Below are 27,900 nucleotides of genomic sequence, written 5' to 3'. Positions count from 1 at the left end.
ACACTCCTGGCTCAGTAAGCTTAGGCATAGTTCAGGACATTTAAACAACAAAGAAAGTTGGGTCTGGAATGCCAAGACAAACAGGCATGAGACACTAGAAATGTTCTCAAGGAGCTTGTGGGGGAATCCCTTTTAGGACAAAATCCCTCACCCACCATAGGTGGCATGCTTCATCATCTGGGATTCTCCTCTTGACGGGAAAGCCTAGTCTCGCCAAAGGCTACGACTTCCTCTCTGAGAGGAAGGAGCTCAGGGATGTTTTATTCCTACTGTGTTAGGATATACTAAATCCTGCAGACAAGAAGAAAGATAAGCGGTTGGGTCGAGGGCGCAGCCCAACAAAAATACAAACTGTGTGGGTAGTGATGTTAAAATTAGCTAACGAGAGCGACAAAGCTACCCTTATTCACTCGTTCTCTGTGCCAGGATTAAAACAAGCATTGGCCATGCCAATATGTCTCGCCTCTGGGCAAGCTATTTTTGGCTTTGGCACTAGGGCAGGTAATGGATTGGGGGGGGGGTTTCTGGATAAAGGGGTGGTGGTGCAATGGTTGGATAATGGGACAGTTAAAATAAAAAGTGATATGAAGCAGCTAGCATTGGCCACTTCATAGGATTTTTGTTTTACTCCTGGGAAGGGGAAAAACACAAGGAAATGAAGTAGAGATGTTGTTGGTGCAAAGAAGAAACAGTGATGGCAGGAGGGAGAAGACCAAGGAGTGGGGTGGGTGGGGCCAAGGTAAACGCTACCAGGGCACTTTGCGTCAGCCCTGCCCAGTCTGGTGAACAAGATGCTCGTGCCAAGTTTACAGAAGCTCCCAGGTGGAAGCGAAGGACGGGTGTTAAATAGTTTTTCCCAACTCTCGCAGATGGAGATTTGTTCTCTTTTTATTGTAACATAAGAAATGTTTCAATGTTCTTAGTTGTAAATTGAAATAGTTACCAAAATCCAGAAGGTACACATGATTGGTGGAAATGTTCGAGCCCGTCTCGTGTGCGTCCTCTTATGGAGTACTGAGGGCTAGTGAGATCTCCGTCTGTCCTTCTCCAAATAGATACGGAAGTGGAGAACGATGGTAGGAGGTGAAGGAGGAGAGAGCCAGAGCAGACAAGTGGAATGGAAAGAGATGGGGCACAGGGAAGAGGGGTGATGATCGGGGGGAAAAGAAAGGTGCAAATTATAAAACAGTGAAAGTAACAAAAGACTAGCTTTTAACAGACCTTCTGAAGCTTAACACATGGATGCACTACACACTGTAGTGAGTGCAGTTCTGAGTTTCCATGCGCATATGATGGTGAGCACGGCAAAACAGGAAGGGCTTATTGGATACGTCAGGGCTGTCTTCAGACCAAAACAAATTCAGCTAGATGTCTTAAACCTGCCTATTGTGTACATGACCGATGGCGTCGGGCAGTCCAAAGCACCAACGATGCTGCTTCCCTGCCGCTCTTCATCAACGCAGGTGATGTCTCAGCTGTAACAGACCAAAAAGAATAATAATGAGGATTTAAAACAAGCAGGGGGTGGAGAAAAGTCATGGATAAGACCTCTGATTTAAGGAGCAGAGTTTCTAGCTGTGGCTGCGTCCTTGATTCCTTCCGCCTGTACTGTTTATTGACAGCTCCTAGAGACGTGAGAAGTGCGATTCTAAGTGCTGTATAAACAAGCAACGGCCGGGCGCCCGGAAAATGAAACCCTCAAGGGATGCTCGGCCGATGTGGGGTGAGGGAAGAAGACGAGCAGCTGTGGGTGTACTTTGAGTGGGAGATATGTATGTAACATTGTGCGCACAGAGGGGGGGTAGGGAGCCATGACATGCTAAAGATAATGGTACGGGGCACTCACCCGTACTCGGAGACAGTCTGCGCTCCAGCCTCGCCATTTCCTGTGTTGCACAGCTCCAGTTTTTCAAACAAGTTGAAATGAGAGCTGATCTATGAATGGAAACCAAAAGTGATCCAGGGCTGAGTGGGTGCCTGGGCCTCTTACTGCATCACTCGATACACACGGAAATGTAATGGTGGGGGGTACTGCTGAAGCAGCAAGGCAGAGGGGGTTAAGGGACGGGGGAAAATCCTCTGACTTGAAGTCAAAGATAAGACCATAATTTACAGCCCTGTTTACAGACGAGCTTGTAGCGAGTCAAACAAGCGCGTCTGTGAAAGCGTACTCTTGTGGAGGTGGGGTGTGTCCCTTGCCCGGGGTGGACGGGACACGCCTTCTAATGAAAGCGCCAAGGAAACCTGACCGACAACAGATGGCCCCTGCGCGCCGCTGATGGCTCCCGAGAGCAAAATGCTCTGGGAGTAAACATTTCCCGAAAAGCTGGGACATCCACACGCCTTTAGCCAATTGCATGCTAAAGCCAGACGCAAAGGCCAATAGCGTGTGAGCACCACACGCACGAGCTTCTAGAAAAGCTGAAGTGATTCCAAGAGGCCGATTTCCTAGAGGAGCGCATGTGCGCTGCGCTAGGCTCGGCCTAAACAGCGCACCTGTGCACAAGCCAGGGTTCTGCCAGTGCTGGAGGGGGCCCCTAGAGGTCAGGGCTGTGTGGGCTTTTGTTACACCACATGCAGGTCATACACCAGTTGCTTCAGGATTTATCTCTTAAGGTCAGATTGTAGGTGATATTCTCTCACATCTGGGAAGCTGGCTGTCAGGCAGGCACCAGCTCTGGTTGCACAGCAGTCCTCTGGGTACTCTGCAGAGCGCCCCCTTCCTTGGTCAATGAGAACTTTTCAACCGGAACCACACATTGGTCACCTTTATACAGAAATAGCAGACATTTGGCCCAGGGCCCTCAAAATTATTAAGATGTCCCTGGTTTGCCTCATGTAGTCCACACACCTACATACACTCAAACATACACTGGAATGTTAGCGCTAGGACTGGGGTTAGCGCACAGCAGCTGAATGTTACATGGGTGTTAGAGTAGGCCCACTCACATAACACAGATGAAATGGTTGGGCCACAACTACTGATTCACAAAATACAGTATGCTGCCACCCCTACTCTACATGCTAAACCCATGAGAGGGTTGGAAGCCGACTGTCATCAAACAAGCACACGCTTTGGGCACCCCTGTGTGCAATCCAGATCCAGGACCTCACACATGACAAAGGACAGCTCTCTTCTTTCTCTCTCAAAATAGGATACCCGATACTCACAGTGGTCCATTCCAGGCAGGAGAACACAACTGTACACCATGTAATGTACATTCCGGTCCCAACAAGTCTCTATTCCACTAACGGTGGCACACAGATGATTCTGGTTGTGGTCTGTACTCCACTATAATGGTGGCCGACCAGATACTAGTTGACGTCTCTAATCCACTAATGGTGGGTGAGGGCTGATTCTGGTCGAGGTCTCTATTCCACGTGGCTTATGCCCACTGCTAGTAGAGATCTCTGTGCCAGTAATAGTGGTCCACTAAGGGTAGCCGCTCTGATCCCCAACGCACTTTCTGAGCCGCAGACAGCTCTGAGCGCGTCACTAAGAGGAAGCACCTGCGGTTCTTCTGCCAGAGGGGAAGCCTGGAAGACTCATCTCCTGGAAGGAAGGCTCACCCTCGGCCAGGCTCGTTATAAACTGATGTAGGCTTTTCAGCTTTCTGCATGCCTCGCCATCACTCGGACATGAGGGGACTGCATGGCTGGAATTACACTTTGACTCTGCAGAACGATCTGGTTTCAGTCCGTGGCGTGGGCCTAGATGCACAAAACACCCCTCGCAGCTGTTCCCTCACTTTCCCCTTCACACGGGGCCTTGTCTGAGTGCCAGTCTGCACGCCTGGCTTTTCTGCTGCTTCTTTCATTTCCCTTCTCTCGCCCGCCCTAGAGCTGTGACCCGACAGAGTAGGGGTGAGAGGGTGGCTGGAAGTTTCCCATTTGATCTCTTCCAAAAAGTAGAAGGGATGCTTGTTTCTATATACATTAGCTGCGATCTTCTTCTGCAGTGAAACCTAACCTGATGTCTGAGCGTTATGGCTGACGTGCGCTGTTCCTAGAGGGCCTGTTATGTCTAGCTGGTGCACTGGCGGAGGCGGGCGGCCTGCAGGGAGACGGGGCCCGGAGGGGTGCACCTCATAAAGGCAAGGTAGCGTCAGTCATCCACCAGGAAGGTAGGGCCGGAGACTGCTCCCCTTCGGGCGTACTCAGTAGTAGCTTGTGTCTGTCATTAAATATTTAGCTTCAATAATAGTGTTAAAATACCATACGGCGTTCGTATTGTGACGGCAGCGGCACAGCTGCCACGAGACGTCCGATCACATCACAACACTTACCTGGTTTGGCAGTCAACCGTCAAGTGGCAATGTGCAAGGGTTCGGCTGCTAGACGCCATGTTTGTGTTCTGTGGCATTCTTAAGGGCGCCGTTCGTGCACGGAAGGCCTCGTACCTTGACCAGAGACGGAGGCCCCGCCTGTTAACTGGACCAGGGGAGGACGCTGCCTCGGGCACTGGAAAGCTGCTGCCGTTTTGGGCTTCTGGATTCTAAATTCGGCTCCGACTTGATAAGGGGACGAATTCCTGGGTGTGGTGCATTCCCCGCGGAAGTCGATACCTTTTACAGAAAAAGACCGGTCACGTTTAGCACCATGTGTGCCAAAAATAAGCTCCCGCGATGAATTCTGGCTCCACAGAGCTGAGGATCAACGAGGTTCATTCGTTTATGTGTCATATGTATGCGTTGTAGTAACATCTTTGTATACATCCCACTGCACAACAAGTTTTACAAAACATCCAGGAACCCTTATCTGCCCCATTAACAACTTATGTTTCTGCTACCTGCAGCCAGCGTGTTTTCTTCAAATTTGTATCTGAAAGTTATGTTGTGTTTTAAAGTCTGCAAGCTGCCTCAGCTGAACCTCTCCGTGTTACCGAGGAAAATAAAACGGGCCTGTCGCACTGCGAGTTAGATACATGGACTGGAATATGACATCCTGCCAATCAGAGTACTTGGGGGGAAAGGCACGTTGGCCAGATTAAACAAGAGATAATCCTTTGTTCTAAAAATATGTCAATGTCTTGATTATCATCTGATATGATAGAAACTGGGGGCCAAGATTATGTTTTTTCGTCCTCCTTCTCAATACCTTTCATGAAGTTAAGAATTTGCAAGACTTTCTCTGGCTTCCAACAGGAGCAAAATTGAGATAAAAGTATTTTTTTTCTGGTTCTTTTCCACTTCGAGTCCTGGGTAAAAATCACGTTAAACAGTGTTAAATGCCAGGGTATTCACTGCAGTTATGGCTATATGACCATAGTAAGGGAGGAAACATCGTATTTCTGAAAATTCCAACCAATAATTGGTGGCCCTGGAGCAGATGGAACCCGAGACCCATAAGACTCACCTTGACAATGGAGAGGTCAGACGCCGCCAATTACTGAGGCTCCTGGCCCAAAACCAACAAACTAGTGCCTTTAGTGTCCGTCTTGTTTCCCTAAAGTAGGCAGCATTGCGTGCTTAAAGGTATTCCCGCGCTCTTGGTTATCGCATAGACACACGCCAGCATTTGGACTGATTTCTACCACATATATATGGCATCATTACGCACACAGGCACATACCCAATTTTTTTTACACATGCTGAGCAAAGGAGATACAAGCCACCCTCAATTTGTCTATTTCTCATCCAAGGACTTAGCAGACAGTCTCACCTGTAGATGCACCCCCGGAGAGCTACCAGCGTCTCACCTGCCCTGCACATCCAAGGACTTACCAGCTGCATGTAATGTTTCAGTAACCATGCACGCCACACAAAGAACCTCTCCATTGCGCATGCATGCTCAAGGAATTACCAGCCACAACACACAAATGACAGCGCATTCACGTCCAAGGAAATACCAGAGCCTACACACCAAAGGGTGTAACTAGCAACCCAAAATGCGCATTCAAACCCAAGGGTTTACAGCCACACACATCTCTTCTTTAGTGGCACATTTAGAGCATTGTGATCTCACACAATGGGGCATATTTAAAAACGACTATCGCCAGTGAAGCATCACTTTTTTTGACGCTCCGGAGGCACAACGCCATTGTTAATATTTACAAGGTGGTGCTAAGCCACTTGTTGTGGCTTAAAGTTACCTTGTAAATTTGCCCCTCTCCGCCGTTGGTCTCTGCGGCAAAGAGGCGTGCAATGGGTGTTGCTGTGGGCATTCCAATGCAACGCCCATTGCTTTCTGACGCTGTCCCAAATTTACAAGAATCTGCAAATCTGAAGAACCAAATACTAACGCCATGCAAGAGCAGGCGTTAGAATGGCGCACGAGGAGAAATACTTTTATTTCTCCTTGTTTTTGCTTTTTCTATGTGAGCTGCATTTTCTGCTCATAAACAATCATTAAATAATGACGATTTGCTACCTCTATGTGTGCTGCAGTAACAAATAGCCATTATGTAGTGTTTATGTGCAGGAAGGGGCACCTTCCTGCGCATAAACAATCATTCCCCGCAACGGAGACACCCTTGCACTAGGGTGCCTGCGTTGGCACAAGGCAGCTAATTTTTGTGCCTAGGGAAAATACAGGCGTGCACTATATTGTAGTAAATACGGCACATCATTGCGTTTTGAAAATGTCGGACCGTGGTGCTGCCAGATTTGGCGCACATCCGTGCTCTGACATTTACTAGTAAATATGCCCCACTGTCTTTTATGTGAATGTGCGGAGATGGAGATACCAGCCACAAGCACTCTTACTCCAGGCAAGACCTGAAACCAGCCCACAAGCAACTGCTCTTCTAAACAATCCACACCTATTGCCCTACCCGTTGCACCCCACCTCTCCACCACACACGTGCACACAGCCTCTCCATTCAGCATGTATGCTCCTAGGATGGTTCTTTATTTTAAGGAATGTAGTGTTGACTGGTGGAGATCGCAGTCTTTTTGAAGTGCTGTGGGACTTTCCTGCCGGACTGCCCAGGTGAAATGTCTTAACTGAAAGCATTGTCTGTCTCTACCAACATGTGCCTTGAATGACATCTCTGTGAGACTCCATGGGCCCATTGTTTCAGACCACCAGGTCTGAATGCAGTCCCCCACAAAAGCATCACACGCATGGCCACCCACACTATGCTTTACCCCAACAGGTACCCAGAGAAACCAAACAAGGAAATGTTTAATTAAATCACCGTTTAATTTAAAGCGTTGGTGAGCACAACAAGTAAAAAAAAAACAATAAAAAATACCTGGATCTTGTTTAGCACCAAAAACTGCAAAGGCGGAAGGGGTGGGGGAAATCCCTGGGACGGAATGATATGGAGGTGGTCGAGCCGGGGGCATCAGTGGAACAGACTAAGAAGGGGGAAACTTTAATGTCAGTCACTAAGAAAATGCACTTGATTGGATTGCTTTGCATTGCATGGTTATTTAATTAGCAATCTCCATTCCCCTTGCACGGCTTAATGCGCTTTTGGGAAATTTCGTAAGTAGCTAGTCCATACGTATCGTTTATATAGGCCACTTGAATAGTTTGACTTTCATTAAGTTCCTGGGTGCGCTTCATGTGCATTGTTGAAAGAGTGTTGGTGGTAGTTAGCCACAATGGGAAAGATGAGTACAGTGCATACAGTTTGTAGGTAAGGTAGATAACATATGTCTTCTCTTTGTGACAAACATGTGGGTGAAGATACATCCTGGAGGGCATGCTCAAGAAGAACACAGGTAGATCCAGCACCATGGGATCTAGTGCGCCATCAAGGGTCCCATGGATGTACACCTACCCCTATCACAGACCGCTGGCCAATACGCCAGATTCTCGTAAAAGCTGGGGAGGACTGGAGCAGAACCAGTCACATTTGATTGAGTTCGACATGCAAACTGCTTTGCTCCATCCATACTTGTCAGTATGCCACGAGCTTGCGATGTGACAGACTTTGCTTTATGACCGCACCTACAGGATACCCTCCAAGAGTGGACAGCCCAGCTGACCACTGATGTCGAAAGGCTGAGGATAAGAATGGCCTATTGTGCAACAAAAAGCCTGCAAGCATCCAAACCAAATACAGACACTCAACTTTGACGGTGCTCTGTGCACCCGACATTGCCATTTATGAAGGGACTAAGATAGACTATGCGTGTCACACATTATTCTCACCAAGTGTCAGGAATGGAATGTGATAGGTGGTTGAGTGGAAGTCCACTTATTTCTAGGACAGTCCATTAAAATAGTTTCACACCCAGCAATACAACACTGGGGCTGGAGCACCACATGCTGGTCCCGCCAGCACCTCAAGAAGCCCCCTGGTGAGGTCCACTAGCTCCTCCAGGGTGGTCACTGGCACCCACCTTTATATTGGGTGAGTGCCTGCACCTTCAGCACCAAGTTTTTCCCTGCCTCACAAGGCTGATTTCTTCTTGGCCTGGGAACGTTAAGCAGCGCTTGTGGTCGGCTATCATGGAGTACTGCGTCAAGCAGCGCAGCTGCATCCAGCAGGAATATACACCATGGGAAGGAATAAGAGTCCAGCTCAAGAGATGATGAATTAATGACAAAGCCTGGAGCTGCTCCTCAGTGGTGTTGCTTGTTGAATTCCCCTGATTGACCAAGGACAAGGTCTGCAAGTTGCATGGGGAAGCCCGAGTGTGCAGTTTGAGTTCACCTGCACCAGTAGCATGAGTCCAGAAGATGTCACAGGAGCTTCCTGAATGTTGCATACAACAAGAGAAAACTCTTCAGTTGGACGGTGCTAGAGATAGAAGAATGAATGTAGAGTAATCCTTTCGATAGAGCAGTCACCCAGGCTGGAAAATCCTTGAGCCTAGAATGTCTTCCAAACAGTGGCATCTTGGGATCGGAAAGTCCATGGACGGAAGCCCCTAGTATGTGACTGATGATGATAGGTTGGGGCAAATGCTTCAGCAAGCCATTGACTTTCACAATGTCTTCTGGAACGAGAAGTCTCACCTGCGTGAAACTCGCTCGTTCCCTCGGTCCCGGGTGCCGGAACTGTGAGGGAAGCAGGTTCGGCAGCACTGCACCTTGACAGTTGGCAGGTGGCATCTTCCCAGAAGTCGTAGAGTCTGACAGAAGCTAAAGCTGAGACGGTCCCGCTCACAATGAAAGCCTGCACAAAAAAACACAGATGAAAAGATGATTACTCTCAGGAGAAGGCCAAAACCTTATAGTCACCACTGTGAAGAACAGGCTCTCTGTCACTCACTGTGAAGAAACATTAATACTTCCCTCAATATGATGTGGGAAAATTCAGGCATGGAGTGCTTTTTCGGACTTGACTCAGGGTGCACCCAACATATCAGCACATATTAGCACTAGTGAAATTGATTTACTCTCCAGTGAAAGCCACCCCACAGATTAAGCATACCTCATAGCTGACACCAGTTGCTTCGAAAACATCATTGTTTATAGGCCTACTACACTGAATCTTAAACAGAAATTGCATTTGCTTTCAAAATATAATTCCTTTAGCATAAGGAAAGTCACTGTCAACAACCCACTTACCTGGCAGCGTAACTGTGCATAACCTGAAACACTTAGTCCAGTAACTTAAGTACATCTTTGGCTTAAATACACTCAACGGGCACAGGAGCAAGACCCTAGCCCAGGCTTTCTATGGAAATGCCCTGCACATCAAGAAAATTCTACCCAAAGAGCAGCCTATCACCACTCTTCATTTAATGTTCTGAAATAAACTCAAGGCTCACTTCTGCAGGACCAGTCTAGTCAACATGTCACGCTCCCTCTAAGGGCCCCAAGTATTTGCACAAACTCTCAGTGTGGTTACCACATGTGGGTTCACCCTTGGTGATGTCTAGTCCCCTATAGCCTGCTTTTTGTTCCACACCGGCATTGGGACCGATGCTGAAGTCCACACTGGCCCCTCGAGCATGGCCACCAGCGTCGGAGGAAGAGTTGCATACCATCATTGTATCCAACTTGAAGCAGGCTTCATCTTGACTGAGACCACGTCCAGATTTTGGTTTATCGTAGCCTCCTTCAGACAGACAGGAGTCCGCTACAGTACACAGACATTACACCAACTTTTTAGTTCGAATTCTGATCAGAGCCAGCCATATGGAGATGACCATGCAATGGTGGGGAAGAGGAAGAGTTTGCCTTGCCCTATGATGACAACAGATGGTAGATGGTTAAGGTCCACTGGCTTCTCCTGGGATGTACCTGGTATCGTTAACTGATATGCCCTTCAATGGCTTCCCCTGTTTGATGAAAAGGCGAACTTAGCCGTAGAGCATATTAAGGGAAGCTGAGCCACGCCACTCTCTTTGGGCCTTTCAGCTCAAGTCAGGCACACTGCCCAACAATTGTTACCTTCCAGAGATATGCCAGGGGCTTGGTGTATGGACATCCTCAGGCTTCACTGCCCGCACAACAGGCATCCCAGTCCTTTCAAGGTCGGACAGTGGGCCCAAAAAACAATGACATCGCCATAAGGGGCAGCATTCATCCCAATCCTCTACCCACAACCTCAAAACCCCTTTAGTTAACCCTCTAACGCACAGCGCTATCCTGCAGGAGGCAGGATCAGCCACTTTCTGCAGGGGTAGCAACACATTACATCCAACAGATGAGTCCTGCAGATTGTCTAATAGGGATGCGCCCTGCCACTGCTTTTTGACCCACCGCACCTGCCCCCTACATCATACCACTTCTCGGAGGACCAAATGTCTTTTTTATGCAGGGAAGTGCAGGCTCTTTTGACCAAAGGGACCATGGAGAGCATGCCAACTTTGGAAATAGGAATTGGGTGCTATTCCCACTACTTCCTGGTACAGAAGGAGGACTGAGGTTTCCGCCCTATCCTAAATCTTCCTGTACAAGGGCAAATTCAAAAGACTCACCCTAGCCCAGGTCCACTCTGGATCCCAGAGACGGGATGGTGGCGCTGGATCTGCAGGATGTTTATTTTCACATCCCGGTCCTGCTGGCCCACAGATGCTACCTGCAGTTCACAGTGGGCCACATGTACTTTCAATTTGTCGTCCACTCCTCCGCCTCACCCATGCCCCTTGAGGGCTTACAAATGTGCTGATGCTGATCGCTACCCTTCGTCAATGGTTGAGGGTAGCAGTCTCCCCCAGGATCTATGGATTTAAGTTCAACACATATAAGAGGAAAGCACTCCGTAAACCCAATCCCACATCCAGAGTGATTTACCTCCTAGTTTAACTATTCACTCTAGAATAAGATATTGTACAGCGTATCACAGTCTGTAGGGTCTTCCTCTTTCTCACTTTCTCCATACCTGGATATCTGTCAGGCAGCTATGTGGGCATCAGTGCAGATGTTCATGAAGCACTAGAGCCTCGGCAATCGTGTTCATTGAGATGGACATTTTACCTGCTCAGTCATGCAGGACATTTTAGTCTGAGCTATCTCGCAACCCACCACTTTGGGAGGTACAGCTTTGGTATCTATTCACAAGGTGAGGAATCTATGGTTAGAAGTATCCCATCAGATGAACAAGTTACTTACCTTCGGTAATGCTTTTCAGGTGGACACCCTATTTAACCCCAGATTCCTCACAGGCCTTCTACCTCCCCATTGTGTGGAGGATCTCTTCTATTTAAAAAGACCCCAATTTAGGAATCTTCACAGTGGTTCATTTAATTTGCTGAAGGACTCAGCGTCTGAGGGCATGGACAGGTTCATGAAAGAAACTGATATCATCACACATGGGTGACACTTGTATGCGGCTCAGTTTGTCACTTCCAGAGCGGGATGGTGAAGACGTGAAGTCGCACGGCAGCACCTTCCAGCGTGCAGAAGTACTGCTTTTGAGTTTTCTGGATCCTGTCTGGTACCGCGGGAAAATTCACATAGGGAGGAATCAGAGATTAGATAGAATATCTACCAGTGTTACTAAAGGTAAGTAACTTATTCGATTGTGGAAGCGCAAGCCATTTACTTGGGAGGAGGATAATTTTACCAGAGCGAATCTCAACTTGCACTTGAGAAGAAGCCATCTTCTAGGATGGTTGGTAAGAAGAAACCTGTGCCAGGTCTGCGCCTGCTAAAAGTAAAGATACTTCTGTGATTGGAGGTCACATGAAGTACTCAAATGTCTTTAATTTCTGCCTTTGGGTTATTGCTCTGGTGCTACTGGTCACTTTTAATGTCATTTTTCAGTATTGTGGATCACGTTTTCAGGCTGGGGAGCTATGATATCAAATTATGTGAGTTATTGACACTTTTTTTCTGGCAGATCTGTTCATCCAGAGCTAGGAAAACTGAGTGTGCAGAGAAGAAGCTTTTCCGATAACGATGAGTGACGCTGAGATATCAAGGATGGATAACCAGAAGTGAATACCATTGTAGATATGCAAGGATATTTACAAGAAGAAATGACTAGAGAAAATCTGAAAGTGCTCAAATGTTAATGCTACAGTTATTTAACAAAAGAAGAATGATGGGGGAAAAAGGAATTATGCAGGAATAGGAATATTGGTACCTTCTCGGATACGCGGGAAGAGGGGTTTTTGAGGGACATAGATAGTGACAGTAGCTCAGGCAAGAGCGATTATATTAAAGCATACTCCTGAATGTACCCCGACCTCGGTATTATGTGGTATTCTTCATTAGAACTATTGTTATAAAGTATTACATTTTGTGTTTCCTCAGGAGGGGCCTGTGGGCACAGAGATGACCAGCTGCATCACACCCTTCCTCACTTACTGCTTGCCCTGCTGCAAACGAGTGGTGCCGCTGCCCTGCATCATGCCGAAGTGACCATCAGTATAACTAATGCACATGGACACTGCTGGTGTGAAAGAATGCTTCGCCATATTGGAAAGGGGCACTTCCCGACATACTTATTTCTGGGCATTGAAGCGTGGCGGTGCTGGCAGGAGCAGCCACCACGCTTTGCACCCTCTTCTTCAGAGGGCCTGCCGTACTGCTTCCTTGCTTTCTCTTTGGGTGAGGTGGGCTGTCGACTAAGAAGAACGTAATTGACCTGCGTGGTGTAGACAGCCCAGAATTTTAAGTGTTTCTTTTTACTGTGCATACATTAAAAATTAAGTCTGAAAACAGACTACAGAAAGCTTTAGTCTAGTCCCTGTAGTGTTTATATAGGCTAGACCCAGGAATTGGTGAGATTTTGCTATTGCAAGACAAACTGCATGGAGTGAGATGAGAAAGGTCCGTGGGAAGACCTTTAAACTTTTTATGTCAGAGATGATGAGGGTCTGTGCACCCACCGCATGGGCAGATGTGGACACTGTGTTTGAGAAGATGAAGGCTTCTTTCGGAACAGCATATGAAGGAGTAGGTTGTCTGCGAGCCTTGCAGGCGCTGAAGCCACAAATGAAGGCAGGGATGTGTGGAAGGAACCATGGGGCAGGCGAGTCCTCACTCTATGCCCTGAGACCACCTCCTCTCACCAGGGATCATCATCATGTAGTGCTCAGTTTATGCCCTTTCAAGGTTGTACTCTGAGTCCTTGCTGGGGTCTCTGCAAAGGCTTCCCGCCTACGGTTCTTGTGCCGGCCAGACCTACAGCCTCTGTCCTCGCTGGCACCTGTCATAAGGCTGCATTGGTTGATGTCTACGCCGAGGATTGACTTGCAGTGACTATGCCGGTGCTTTTATACTCTCTGGCTACAGTATCATCTATAAACATATCAAGTCAGCATGTTCCAGTATCATCTCAAACATTTTTCTACAGATAGTCTGTTTTCAATCGGCATTTTAAACCCATTGGACATGCAGTCTGAATGATATAATCATTTTAACACTTGGTATATTCTTTTCAGTTAATTTATTTGCTTTAGGTATTGAACGCATTTCAGATTTTTTTTTACAGGAAGTCTGGTTGTATTGGTCTTTTAACAGCCTAGCTTTGTTGTTACATGTGTGGTGCCTAAGGCACTTCTGCTGTTTTTGTTGTGTGTAGAAGTATCAAAAACGATGTAGTTTGTAGGATGAGTGTGGCATTTTAGTTTGTTGCTTTATGGCACTGATGGGGCCAAAAGATACAATTTTGGCTGTAGTGGGAGTAGTAGTGTTCTTCAGTTTTGATGGAAGGAAAGAGTGTCATAATGTGTAGTTGATTGCTGTGCGCGTCCGCGTGTTGCTGGGTGCATATGCTAGATTGCATGTTGGTGTGGAAGATTTTGTCTGTGGAGGTGTGAGTGCAGTTTAGATGACATGATGGATGTTCCATGATCTATTTTGTGGATATAATTCTAGGAATGTTTTTTTTTCTTGTTTGTTTTTCTCTTGAAAAAAAGAGCTGTTATTGTGTCTTAGTTATGTGGTCAGTGATGTTATTATTGTCTCATGTAGAACTCATGTGTTGCCATGGAGAATCCTTCTGTGGGTTCTCCTCATGCCAGTTCCTTAAGTGATTCCAGAGCTGAGCGTTCAACATCTCTTGCTCCAGATCAGGCCATGCGTGTGTATCCTACGTTCAGCAAATTCGCATCTTTGTACAACCAGTCACTAGTGTACTAAGTATCATCTTAACCTTTACGTGGTCAGACTGTCCTATTGTGGTGCTTTTTCACCACCTGGCCCTGCTTCTGTGCCACCAGACTGTGATTCTGCAGGATGTGAGGGCAGGCTTGCATTGCTCAAAGGAAAGCTGCTCCTTGAGCTCTGCAGGCTACCCTTGTTCTTGCAGATGGATCGCCTACTCGATGGGACCAAATCTTGTCTCTCACTACTGTTGTGGTTACTACCACGCACCACGGCCGGACTGAGAATGCAAACCAGCCCTGGCAATTAAGTCGGACCACCAGGAAAACGCCCGGTGCCCGCTACGGCCAGTCCGGCCCTGCCATGCACAGTGGAACACGAAGGCTTGGCACCAAGGAATGAAACTAATTCAGGGCCAACTTCAAGTCCAGCAGTGGTGGTGTCGCCAGGGGGGGGGTTACACCCTCCCACACTGTTGCTGCAGTTGCAAACACCCACACTACCTTCCTAATTGTGGTACATATGTTCTGGTAACTCTCATTTTACCAGTCTCACGGGTAGTCCAGCAACAATAATCTTGTGCAGAATTGTAGGAAGAGCATGCACATGGCAAATACTGTTCGAATTCAGATATGACAGAGGCATCGATGGTGCTTTAATGACATGAGCAAGGGGAAAAAACTGATTATAATGATGGATGACAAACCATGGCAGGGACCACTCGGTAATGTCACGTTCACATGAGAAATTCTGTGCCAGAAAAAGATATAGTGAGCTGACCATATCAGAAGAATCATAAAAACAGAATTAGACCCTAGGAGTGATACTCAAGATTATGTTTTTTTTCTCCCTGTGGTGTTATAGGATAGTCTTTGTTGTTTAAAAGGAGATGTTTACATGACTAATTAATGACAGGAGCTACAGCAATTGCATGAATATTATAATTACATAGGGTGAAAGCTGTTTAAGAGGAATTGGAAACAACTGTGTGCCTGAGGTTTTATTGAGCTTGCAGATACCGCTAAGGGACTTGCAGACACAAAAATGCGAAAGTAGAAACGTTGTTACAGCAGGTGAATCCTACAGCGGGAGATCTGATGATAGTAGGGTCGCAAGGTACTTTTAGAAAATCTTATAGGAAGTAAGCAGATATGTGAGACAATTGTGGTTAGAGAAAAAGGGTGACAAATGAGTTAAACTCATATTACATTGTGAGAGATGGGTTCGGTTTAGAGAAGGACCTTTTAGGAAGGCGTTATCTGTTGGGTCCTCCCCAGGTAGTAGAAGAGACTGCTAAATGTGGCCCATTAGGGCCATCTATAGATGACCAGAACTAAGCAGATAATCAAAAGAAGGGGGAGTAAGAAGTATGGAGAGTGGAGCCAATCAACTTCCAAATACGTACAAAACGAATCAAAGGGGAGTGGTGTCACCATAACGCTTTCTAAGTGCTCCCGCTTTCTAGAGGTTGAGCACACCCAGATACGCTAGGGGTTCTGGGGGTGGACTTGATGATGTAGCATGCCGCAAGAGGAAACTTTAGTGGGTGAGAGCCCTTTTAAAATATTCTAAGGATTTCCAGGATAGGAAAGGTGTTATAGTGGCACCACTCTCCCTTTGATTAGTTCTGACCAAAACTATGGGCAGACCTAGAGCTGGTTATTGGCTGCCTAATCTGGATGATGTGGCGGAGAGACTGACGAGTGGCAACTTGAAGTTCATGAGCAGTGATGAGGTACGTATTACGAAGGAACAGCTGAATTGATCCTTGAAGATGTACTAAGATTGCCTTAGGAGAATATGGTTTTAGTATGCCTCTACTAGAGGTAAGTACATAAATTGTGTCCAAGCGAAAAACAAAGAAGGTGTTCACGGTCGTGGAAGAAATGATTTGGATGAAAGTTTTGCAAGTGTTATTTTAGGAGACAATGTATAAATTACCTCCTTTGTGATGGAAGATTACCTGGATTACAAAGGGATCACACACAAAATAATGTTTTTTTGTTTTACATTCCAAATGCCAATGATGAAAAGTGTGCACTGGTTGTTCATGGGACAACAGGTTCAGTGCAAATTGCTCTCCCTGACCCATAAAATCTTCAACGGCTAAGAGAAACCAAACTGGCTGGGTTCCTCCTGCAATACATACCCAGATGTGCCTTACGCTTACCCTTCACCTCCAATTTAATGTTTGCAGAATTAAGTAAGAGAGTATTGAAGGCTATCGAATGAAATCAGGCACATTTTGAATCACTTGGCTGTTTAGAAAGCCCTAAAGCATATCTCTTTCACTAATAGCAGTCAGGGGGTCCTTTGTTTGATTGTTATATCCTTTTACCCTGGTTTGTATCTTCCTAAGGAACTAATGATAGATGGTCTTAGTTTGGTGACTTTCTTGTAATTGTGTAAACATCTTGAAGCCTTCCTGGTGTCTATGCATGTCACGTGTATGGAACAGGATATAAAGGAAGCGGAGTGGCAACCTGAGGAGGTTGCACTCTGGGTCAGATGCCATTTCCTATATGAGATAATTTTCATGGATTACCAGAAGAGCTATTATGACTTTTTGATAAGGAAGCAATAGAAAATGTACTAACTAAGAAGAGAGGACAAGGAACTGACCCACATACTTTCATCAGTAAGAAAGGCAGAACTCTAAGTCCTACAGTATTCAAGACTAATATAAGACCTTTTAAAAGATTTATCTGGAAAACACATTTATTTAAAGAATATAGTGTTACAAAATGTTGTGTAATGTAGGAGGGTATCAAACATGGTTGCTGATATTATGTATATAACTACACTCATTTTACTTCACACACACCATGATGCCAACAATAATAAAAGCTAAAGTGGCACTGAGATAAATTCACAGTGAACGTCTTTGACATCTATGGACAGGGCCACTAGAGTTATGCGGTAATGGAAGACATCATTACTATATGGCAGGAATTACTAAATTAAGCAGGAGGAAAATCAAATGATGTGGCAATATGCAGCACGATCTGCTGCATATTTATATCACTAGTTTGTCAATTTAACACACATTGATAGGAAAAGTATTCTAACGCTACGCAAGATAAAAAGATTTCTTAAGAAAAAAAATTATACGCATTCACTAGATCACATTGAAAATGTTATTCGCCAGTATGTAATTATTTTCTTTAGGATGGAAGCACAGCAGCACTGGTGTACTAACACAGCCCCTTGTAACTCCCGGAGTAAACAAATGTTTGTGTAAAGCATGCAATGTTACATTCAGCATAAAAAAGGCCTACACACTTACAATAAATTAAAGCTTACAATAAAGTTCTGTCTCTTTGTACAGGTCTTTGCTTTCGTTTTTACTGATCATCAGGGCTTTAAATGCACCAGGTCCCTCCGGGTTCCAGACGGATAGAAATAAAAAACAGCCTTATTGGGCCATATATTCATGTCATCCACTTTAATGACAAAAACATTCCTCGGTTTCTGAACAATAAAGTTAAAAAATGTTAAGGCAATCCATATCAGTGATTTAGTTCCTGTTCATATTTCATGTTTTACTTAATCTTGCATTTCCTCAGAGTGTTAACTATTTCCAGGATGTTGTGTTTCTGTTTTTTTTCCCTCCATATAGCAAGTTACTCTCGTATAGTGCATATTTTGAACTGAGTCACCTCCAGATGTCGGGTCACGATTGAGACTGAAGGCAATGTGAGTTTCTCTCAATGCCTGTCAGTGTGTAAACAAGTATTCAGAATACATGGTCATCCAATCCTTGGCCTCTCTACAGAGCACACAGTACAATGATCATGTATTTCAGTTTCAGCTGTGAATCTGTGCAAATGTTTGTGAAGGAAGTACACGGCTGTCAAAATATTGACAAGGTAAAAGTAAAAGAAAATTAAGAAAATGTAGCACTTACAGGTGAGTGGGGATTACAGAAACGAAGTTTACATGTTTAAGCCATGCTCTTCGTTACATACGCTACGCCCCTTTTTGAGACCCCCACTTTTTTCATCCCACTTAAAATATTGCTCTTCATGGACATTATACACCTCTAGTAGGACTTCTCTCCATTGAGACACTACCTTGAAGAGCATTATTGTACATGACAGATGTATAATTGAAGTGTATGGCTATGAGTTACTGTAAGATTCAATACATCACATTTAACAAAGAGAAATGCAATGTGGGGGATTTTTCTGCACTTTTATTGCCCCCATGAAATACAACAAAGAACTAGTTATCCTTTGCAAAATGTCTGCAACTGTTTTGCAACGTGTGGAACATAAATGTCCATTACAATAAATATTTTTCCAGCTCTGCATAGGGTGGAATATAAAGGTTATTTTTTTTCTTTTTACATAACAGCAGAACCGACCAGCTCGTACTTTCTAGCATCTCTCTCCCATTCGCCATCCCTCTATCCTGCTTTAGGGACACAAACCTAGGCCTCTACTGTCATAGACAGCTTTCTCCATGCTCTTGTAATTCCCCAGAAAACTGGTTCCACCAGGTGACTTAATTGCCTGTTGCTGCACACATTCTTAAATTGCTGCCAGCTACGCAGTGACGTCAGCATGCATACATCATACACACTACTAAGAGATCTTGGAGCATGTTTACAAGGATCTAACACCGCAGCAGCGTCATTGCTTTTTACACTGGTGGCGCAAACAATGCTCCACACTCCTCCATATTTATAAACTGACATATGGGCCCAATGCGTCAGTTTGTAGAGGCCTGCATCACATTATACCTTCGCCAGGTATAAAGCACGTAGGGTAGGCGTTCCAACGTTAAAAGCCACACAAAACTGGCACAGTGAAATTTACAGCTTTTCACTCCCTGCGTCACTCTACGACTTGACATGGGACTCGCCTCTGTGTTCTGACGCATTGCTGGAGTTGCAGCAGTCGAACGACCAACTCCAGCAATGCGTCACTTTAGCTCCAAAGGGTGCGTCAGAATTTCTGATGCATCTGTGAGTCCTTGCGCCATGGAGCACTGTATTGTAAATACAGCGCATCCATCACGTCGTTAGGGCATTTGCGGCAGGCACAAGAAATCTGACGCATCGATGCTGATGTGTCAGTTCTTGTAAATATGGCCGTCTCTTTATCTGTTCCCACAGAAAATCCAGCCAGGCTAAGCAAATGTTTCTTGCGTTAACTTCGGTGGGTGCCAGTGTATCGCTGTACCTGGCCATCCTCAAGTGCAAGGGTTAGGACAGGGACTGCGCTGCCCCAGTGGCCGTTGGGCCTTCCTCGAGGTCCAGCCTGGCCCTAGAGTTTTTGCTACTCAATGCAAATATGCCCAAGTATGCCCTCTCACGCCCCTTCCACTTGGCATGTGCGCACACAACACGCACAAACACATCTAGTGCCATTTACACATATTGTTAATCATATATATCTCCCTGACATAGATTAAAACATCCTCAAGAAAAAACATTTTAAAACAAGCGTGTACTCTTCACTGTCACTGAGATGCTTTTGAAGAAGGTAATTGTTTGTGTTTCGCAACTGAAAGATGGAAAACAAAATTAATACCTTTAAAAAAACGGGGCACATTGTATTTACTCGTTGACAGCGCAGTGGCGCGTACCTCGCTGCGCTGCCTCTTTTACATGTTCTGTGAGATACAGACACACTGGCAATGAAACGACAACACAAGGGTGAAATGGTATGCTTGTGGGTTGGGTTTCGGCAGCCCTTATCTTCTTGCCGCCTAAAGCCAATGTCTGGGACAGGGCCTGCTGCACAAGAGGTACAAAAAAGTCTGATGCTAAAGCAGTAACGACTCTGAGGGGCGAGGCCTGTTGCTGCGGTGCCATCCATCCCTTAGTTACAAGGCTGTTCTCCTACCTAGGGGCATATCTCCCTCTGGTGCAGTAGGTGCAGCGGCACGGGGTCCCAGAGGCCCACTTCACATCGATTACCGCTGTATTTTATCCTTTAAACAGGAGCCGGTGTGTGTGTGTGTGTGGGGGGGGAGGTGTTGATTTCCGCCCTTGCACCAGGGCTCATGGCGCACTAGCTACGCTACTGCTGTGCTTGTAGTATCCGGCTGGATACATTCTAGTGTTCCAGTGCTGATGTAACCCACACTAGACACCCACCCAACACAGGCGTCTCCAGTCAGGTGACCCTGTCAATAAAAGGGTCCGGGCGCACGTGCCCTGGGCCACTTACTGCACCCGACTACCTAGTGTCTGTGTCAGTTATTGATCACCATGTGGGCCTGAGGCCCAACACTACAATGGCGACGAGTGAGTCTTATCCCACGCGTGAGGAGGCAGCTGAGTCACAGTCCCTGTGTGGGGGGAAAGGGTAGCTTGAACGCCTGCGCTAAGGGCACCCCGGCACTGGCTGTTGAGCAACCGCAGCACCGCTGCTGTGGCATGCCGGGACACGCGCCCCCCAGCTCGCACCGCATCCGACAGCACGCTGACCTGGTAGCAACCCACTGCCCTGAACGGCTTCACACCAGGCTTGGAGTGGTCGCACGTGATGCGCCTGGCACTGCAGAAGGTTACGTCTACCGGAGTACCTGCAGTCCTCCGCACCCGCCAGGAGCTCCGCCAGCCTGCACGAGTGTGAGGGGGGGAAAGAAGCAGAGAGGAAGTGCCGCCACACCGTCGAGTGACCCCATCTGCTGATGCCTGTGGGGGTAGCAAGCCAGCACCAGCCCCAAACGTCCTGAGGCTGCTACACCGCATGCCCAGCGCCGAAAGAAATGACAAGCCCCATCTTTTCAAGTAAGCCAATGTCGCTGGAAGCGGATCGCAGCCCCGTCTCCCACACTGCTGCAGAAACCGTCGCGGGAAGAGAAGGTACAGCCTGCTGGACAGTGCATTCTACGCCCCCAATGGACTCCCTCCCGAAACACAAGTGAGTGCCCAGCATGCGGCGAGTGGATCGGCCCACGGCAGCAACGTGGGAGGCGCACTACTGACACATGGACGGACACTGCGCCCTCCAACACCCTTACAACACACAAGCGGGCGAAGGGGTTGCCGCCTGCCCGCTCGGCGCGCCCCGCAGCCAGAGAGGGCCTGTAGTCACCGCCACCTGAAAGTGCTTGCATCACCAGAGGCAGGACTGCACCTACCCCGCGAGGGAACTTTGCGCCACACAGCCTCTGCCCCATGAGCACTCGAGGGAGAAGCGAAGGCTAGGCGGTGAGCGGGTCAATGCCCCCGTACCGGCTAATGAAAGCTGCCGTGCATACCGCCAACTGCCCCGGCAAAGAGGTGCCAGCACCGACATCGAGGAAAGCCCAGCAGCGCTCTCTCTCAACACCCTTCAAGGCCCGCAGGTGCAAGGCGGGACCGCCACGGTTGGTGGAGAGAAGTCCCGAGGGCAGCGTCACCTAGCAGTCGCAGACCTCCAACGCACCCTGAAAACAAAGCACAACGAGGACACGGGGGCCCGTGTGAATGGCCCTGGCCGCTATGAAGTGGCTACTGCTCCCCTATTGCTTTTCACACAGCACGAGTAGAACCGGCAGGAGCAGCCCTATCTGCCTGGCACTGAATTAAACATGGCCGGTAGAGAGAGAAACAGCCCTCACTGAGGCAGACTGCATGGCCTCCAATGTTACAGCAGCTACACCACTCACCTGGGAATATCCTATGAGGCAGCCCTGAGCATAAAGAGCATTCAGCGACGACTGGAGCCGTCTCAGCCTTGCAAGCAGCCCCGTGCCTGCATCTCCACTCCAGAAAGATTCCGGGCTTCAACCAAGACTGCTGCGAACGGGACAAATAATTTCACTGCAGTGCCACCTAGTAGCCAGGTTTGGTTACTGCGCCCGAGAAATTGGAGCACTTCGCAATGAAAGGCCAACAGCCTCAGGAGAATTATCTTGTAGCCAGCACAGCATGGTGACTACAGCTTTTAGACCCCCCTACCAACAAAATTCTGCATGACAGGCAAGTCAAAGACTGCAAGGGTAAAGAAATTACCTTTCAAGAAGTCAGCCCCAGATGAAAAGCTTACACCGCATGAGAGCAGTGCTGCACTGGACTAGGTAAAGGACGCACAGTCTGCAGTGTCTCTGTTGGAACTGCCCTACCGTAAGATGGACAGGGCAGCACGCAAGTACGGCACAAGGGGAATGGAGCGTGAAAGGTCAGAGAGCTACCAAGAGCCAGGATAAGCCCAAGCAGGAAAACTAAAAGTAGCCAGCCCACGAAGGGAGCAAGGGAAACATGCGCTGTGCGCACGCACATCCCAGTGGCTGTTGACGCCACCACAAGTGGAAAAATGCCACTGCATGCCCTTGATGGTGCACAGGCACCACCGCAAGAAAGAGGAGCAGGCATGCCCGTGCCAAAAGAGGCAGAGGTGCGCAGAAGACCGCACCAGCAAATCTTACTGCCGTGGCAGGTGCCCGGGAGATAGACGTCTCCACAGAGAAGAACTGCTGGATGCAGAAAGGAGAGCGTTCACCTCTCCACTGCCTCAGCGAAGCCCCGCAATGGGCCGAAGGCAACACAGAGTATCCTCTCTCAGTGACCTACGACAAGCAAGAGAGGAGTCGCACACTCCATGTGGCAGGCCGCCACAGCGACAGGCGCTCCGGCCGCATGGCGACACGTGACCGGACATCACAACGCACAGCAGACAAGGAGCCCGTCACGCAAAGTGACCCAGTCCAGACAAGTGCACCGGAAGAAAGGAAGAAGCAGGCGCAAGTACGACGCCCTCGAGCGAAGGGACAAGGGACACTGTGGAATCCCTGAAGAGGAGATGGTGCTACTGGAAGTCCCCAAGATATACATGCAAGTCCTACTGACATGACAGGCCGGCAACAGGCCCGCAAAAGAAGGAGAGAGACCGTCACAAGAACAACGTGACCAGTGAGATGTCCATGTGGCGCAAACATGAGACAGGTGGCAGGACGCCACATCCAAGGAAAAACCTGGTCGGAAGAAGAAGAGCGTGGCACGATGCCACAGGGCAGACAACCACCAAAGGCGTGCAAGATGGAACAGAGAAGAGCGACAGGACCAAGGACTCGCACCAGCACCGAGGAAGGTGTTCATCCACACAAGCCAGCCACCAGGGTGCAGAGACGTCACTGGAGACAGCTCCGCGGGAGGACCTACCGTAAGCCGCTAGCAAGCGCGATCTGCGTCCTGGCCCCACGCTTCGCAGTTCGACCGTCCTCTCACCTGTCACCGGCTGCTTGGTATCGATAGCACCACACCTCGCAGTGCACCTGCCTGAAGACAATGGAGCATGCCACGAAGTCCCTCAGGTCCTTCTCACTCCCTCAAGTCACCCTGACAGAAGATCACCGCCTGTCTGCCCACTGAAGAAAACTAACATCCTGTTACCACCTTCCAGGTGCATCATCACCAAGCAGCATCGCACCACCCGAGTGAATCCACACACACCCCGAACAACCGGAGCTCAAGGAGGCACCCGGAACAGTCTGTGCACCCCAGTCAACCTACAGCCTGCCGAAGTCGAGCACAACCGGCCATTGGAAGATCCGCCCTTGGGGACTACACAAGACTTGGCCGTGGCCCTGTTGGGAGTTCTGCAGTGACCCCTAAGTGTGGCCTACGCAACGGCCCGCACAGCCCATGAGGTCACGTGCCAGTCCAGGGGACAAGGGCCTCGACGGAGTTCCCGTGCGAAGGGAGTCCGAGTAGGAGAGATGTGTCGGCCGCAGCTCCACGTCAGGCGCAGGAAACACGAAGGTCACAGCTGAAGACTGGTCACCCACAAGATCGCCAGAGGAAGACGCAGAACCCGAGTCCAGACGACGAGGACGTCCAGACAATGACATCGGAGGCTACATGAGCGACTTGGCTGTGAGTCCGTTGGCAGTTCCCCAGCGACGCCTTCGCGGGGTTCACACGAAGCCCCGCACGGTCCATACGGTCCCATGGCAGCCAGCAGAGGAGTCCAGGCGAGAGAGGCAAGTCGAACGTCGCTCAGCAGTCAGGAGTAAGGAGAGTCACTGAGCACGACGCCCCCACCGGAAGGCCTCACTCACAGAGATCATCTCCGACACCAAAGTGGATTTCACCACAGCTCCAGATGCATCGACACTGTACTTTTATATATAGACTTCAACACCGCAAGACCAGGCCGGTCTAAAGAATATCGCCAAGGCGACTGAAGGCATCCTGACTCTGCGGTTCGAAGCCCCAGTGCTGCCTAGTTGACGGCCTGAAGAGACTCATTTTTGCTATGTGTAATTTATGTGTTTTTGTTACAGGTTGGACTCTAGTTTGTTTTTTTATTAAAGTTTGTGAGGGATGAAGTATCCGGCTGGATACATTCTAGTGTTCCAGTGCAGATGTAACCCACACTAGACACCCACCCACCACAGGCGTCACCAGTCAGGTGACCCTGTCAATAAAAGGGTCCGGGCGCACGTGCCCTGGGCCACTTACTGCACCCGACTATCTAGTGTCTGTGTCAGTTATTGATCACCATGTGGGCCTGAGGCCCAACACTACACTGATGACCCTCGCCATACTTCATGGACGAGACCCGGCACGAGCTCCTGGGTACACGTGTTATTCTCAGCGTTGGTATCCTCTTTCCCGGAGCCGCCGAGATGTAAACCCGGCTACTTACGTTCTGAGGCCCGGATTGTAACGCCCGGCTACCCTTTTAATAAGTCTGTAAAGTCAGCACGAGGGCACATAACTCTTTTAGGAAGGAGCCCGGTCCCTGGGCCGCCTTCACGCTCTGCCGCACAGGCTGCCAGCGTGGGTGCATTCCTTGACGGCCACGGAACCGCATTCCGTGACCGCCCCTCCTCCCCCTCGCAGCGCCCCGGGGAGCGAGTCTGACAGCCAGTGCCCTGGGCTCGGGTGGTGTTGGAAATTACTAATAATGTGTGTGCGTCTGCAGGCTCTGTGATTATGCCCAAGTTTAACACCCCTCCCCATCAACCCTCCCGGGCCCAGACAGGCTCCCACGGCCCCATCACCTGCTCTGGATCACACTGCGCCCTTTAGGGGGGCCTGTCCGCACACGCAGGAGCTCAGCACACCGTCCAGCCCCGGGGGGCTGGGGAACTCGAAGTGACCCCTCAGAGGATCGGCCCGAACAGGCCCGGATGTAAGAGCTGAAAGGCAGAGTCATATGTAACACAGCACCTTCACACTCTGAGGGGGCCGGGGTGAGTGCAGTGAAGTCACCAATTCTACACTGTGACTGTCTGCTCCATCCATATCTGTTTAAGTGCATTACAACAACCTCTCAATTTAGCTGAGAAACACAAGTCTCACCCTCTCTGAATGTCAACAAAGCCCGGAGACACACAGGGACCGATCCTGGCCACGCGCGCCAGAGACAGATGACGCAGGCCACACCTGCGCTGAACTTTACATTACAGAGAGATGATGAGGGAAGTGATACAGGCCCCACCTGGGCAGAATTTAATATCAGCCCCTTCAGAAGACAAGGAAAGTACATGTTGCTTGCATAGTTTCCCATTTCCCTTACGCTAATGCCAGGTGCGTAAAAGTGTATCCTGCAGAAGAGTGGGTTCAAGCTGAAATGTCTTGCGGGTGACTAACTATTTTATTGGGGGAAGTGATATCTGGGTGTGGCTTCCGTTGGTGTCGCAGGTGCAGTAGGACATGCGCCCAGATGCCTGAAGGGCCCACACCTGTTTGCGGCTGATCGAAACAGGAAATGCTGTCATTATGCCTGCAGGACTACCATACTGGGTTTGTGGGGCAGTGAGTTTTCAATAGAGTTGTTAAGGACCTTTGCCTATGTTTTCCCCCCTCTTCCCCTTAAACCGTGAATTATGTGCAAGATGAAGAAGGAACCATGTTGGATAATAATTGCGCCACAGTGGACAATGCAGAATTGGTTCCCAAGGCTTCTTCTCCTATCAGAACAACCACTCATCGAGCAACTAAGATGTCTACTCTTCAAAGCAAGATTTATGATCAAAAATCGCTTGAACATCTTTGACCTACTCTCAGAAACACCAGATCTAACTTTCAAATAAAGAAACATGGCTCAACGAAGATTCCACAAAGCCATTCATTCCTCCTGATTTTCACATCGTAACCAAAAACTTTTTGGCAAAATTGGAGGAGGCCTGTCGGTCATCCATAAAAAACACTACAAATAATTGAAAACCTCGCCATGGACGGCTGTGGATCCTTGATGATAAGATGCCACTCCACTCCAACTCTAACTTATCCCTTGCTCTTAATATACAGACGATCACACAGCAATGGCAACTTTAAAGATGTCCTACTTGCTACAGTAACCAATATCCATCTGCACAATCCAAACCAATACATACAAGAAGACTTCAACATATGGTTTGGCAAGAAGAATCTTACTACAACCACAGCTATCATAACCAACCTTGAAGACTTCAACCTAAAACAAATCGTTTCTGGCCCAACTCACGGCAAAGGACATAGTCTAGATGTCTTATTCCCACCCTTATGACAAGTCACAGTTACAGACAACTCCCCCATAAGGTAGAGTGACCACAACATCATCACTTTCAGGATCAACACAGCTATCAATGTGAACACTTTGAAGACAACAAAATCCAACAACACCAATCACTATACAATGGAAAAAACAAGACATCCAGCCTCTCAACAACCACCTTGATAGAACCCAATAAATATGTGGCCAAAAGATATACACACCTTCTACAACTGGAACTTCACAGCACTGGACAAACAGATACCAACACAAACCCCATCCAGGATTGACCACAAAAAGAACACCATATGAGTTAATGGAAACATAAAAAAAAATGAAAACTCATCTTTACTTGCCACAACACTATAACAGAGTCTACAAAAGAGCCAACAGAACCACAAAAAGACATCAGTACTCCACACAAATAACTGAAGCAGCCTTACCTTCTTCCTAAAGAACTTCATAAAATTCTAACGGAATTCAGCTGTCCAGAGTGCCTAAACACAGAAACACCACAATAGCAAGACTTCTATGCCAAAATCTGCAATGAATTGATCTAACAAAAAATGAAAAATTGAAAATGACCTTAAGGAGAACGCAGAAACACCAAAGCGACGCATGACCAAACCACCATAGAAAGAGTCAACATAAAAAATCATCCATCTATGCATACTTTCAATACTCTGTCACAAAAAGATTCCCTTGATATTACCATTGTAGCCAGACCATCAGGATCACCTTCAGACCATGCGCAGCCAAAAATCTTTAAAGATATTCTTTGCTCTACCTGTGCAGGGAAGGTAGCCAAATGCCACCTACTCAACAAGTCCCTGGAACTAGGTTAATTCCCACCTGAGCTGAAAAACCTCCTACATTAGACTTATCCTCAAAAAGAAAACCCTCGACCCATCTGGCCCAGCAAACCACAGGCCGATGTGAATGGTTCATTCTTGGAATAGATTTTTGAGAGAGCAGTGTTTACTAAACTCTCTACCTTTACAGAACATTATGGATTACTGTCAGACCGACAGTTCAGTTTCAGAGCAGGCAGAGGCAAGGAGTCAGCCATCATAAA

The 27,900-nt window shown here is 47.9% G+C and overlaps 1 protein-coding gene across 1 annotated transcript in view; it reads right to left on the bottom strand.

Moving 5' to 3' along the window:
• Nucleotides 1–7,124: 7,124 nt before the first annotated feature.
• Nucleotides 7,125–27,900, bottom strand: part of ADAMTS7 (ADAM metallopeptidase with thrombospondin type 1 motif 7) — a 487,405-nt gene continuing 466,629 nt past the window's right edge. The window contains exon 24 of the mRNA XM_085644679.1: nucleotides 7,125–9,073. Within this exon, the coding sequence (XP_085500805.1) occupies nucleotides 8,910–9,073 (164 nt within the window). The 3' untranslated portion in view covers nucleotides 7,125–8,909. The remainder of the gene's footprint in view (nucleotides 9,074–27,900) is intronic.

This window comes from Triturus cristatus, chromosome 3_1 (genome assembly GCF_964204655.1).
Source record: "Triturus cristatus chromosome 3_1, aTriCri1.1, whole genome shotgun sequence".
NCBI classification, from domain to species: domain Eukaryota; kingdom Metazoa; phylum Chordata; class Amphibia; order Caudata; family Salamandridae; genus Triturus; species Triturus cristatus.
This window is presented reverse-complemented; position numbering and strand designations above follow the sequence as displayed.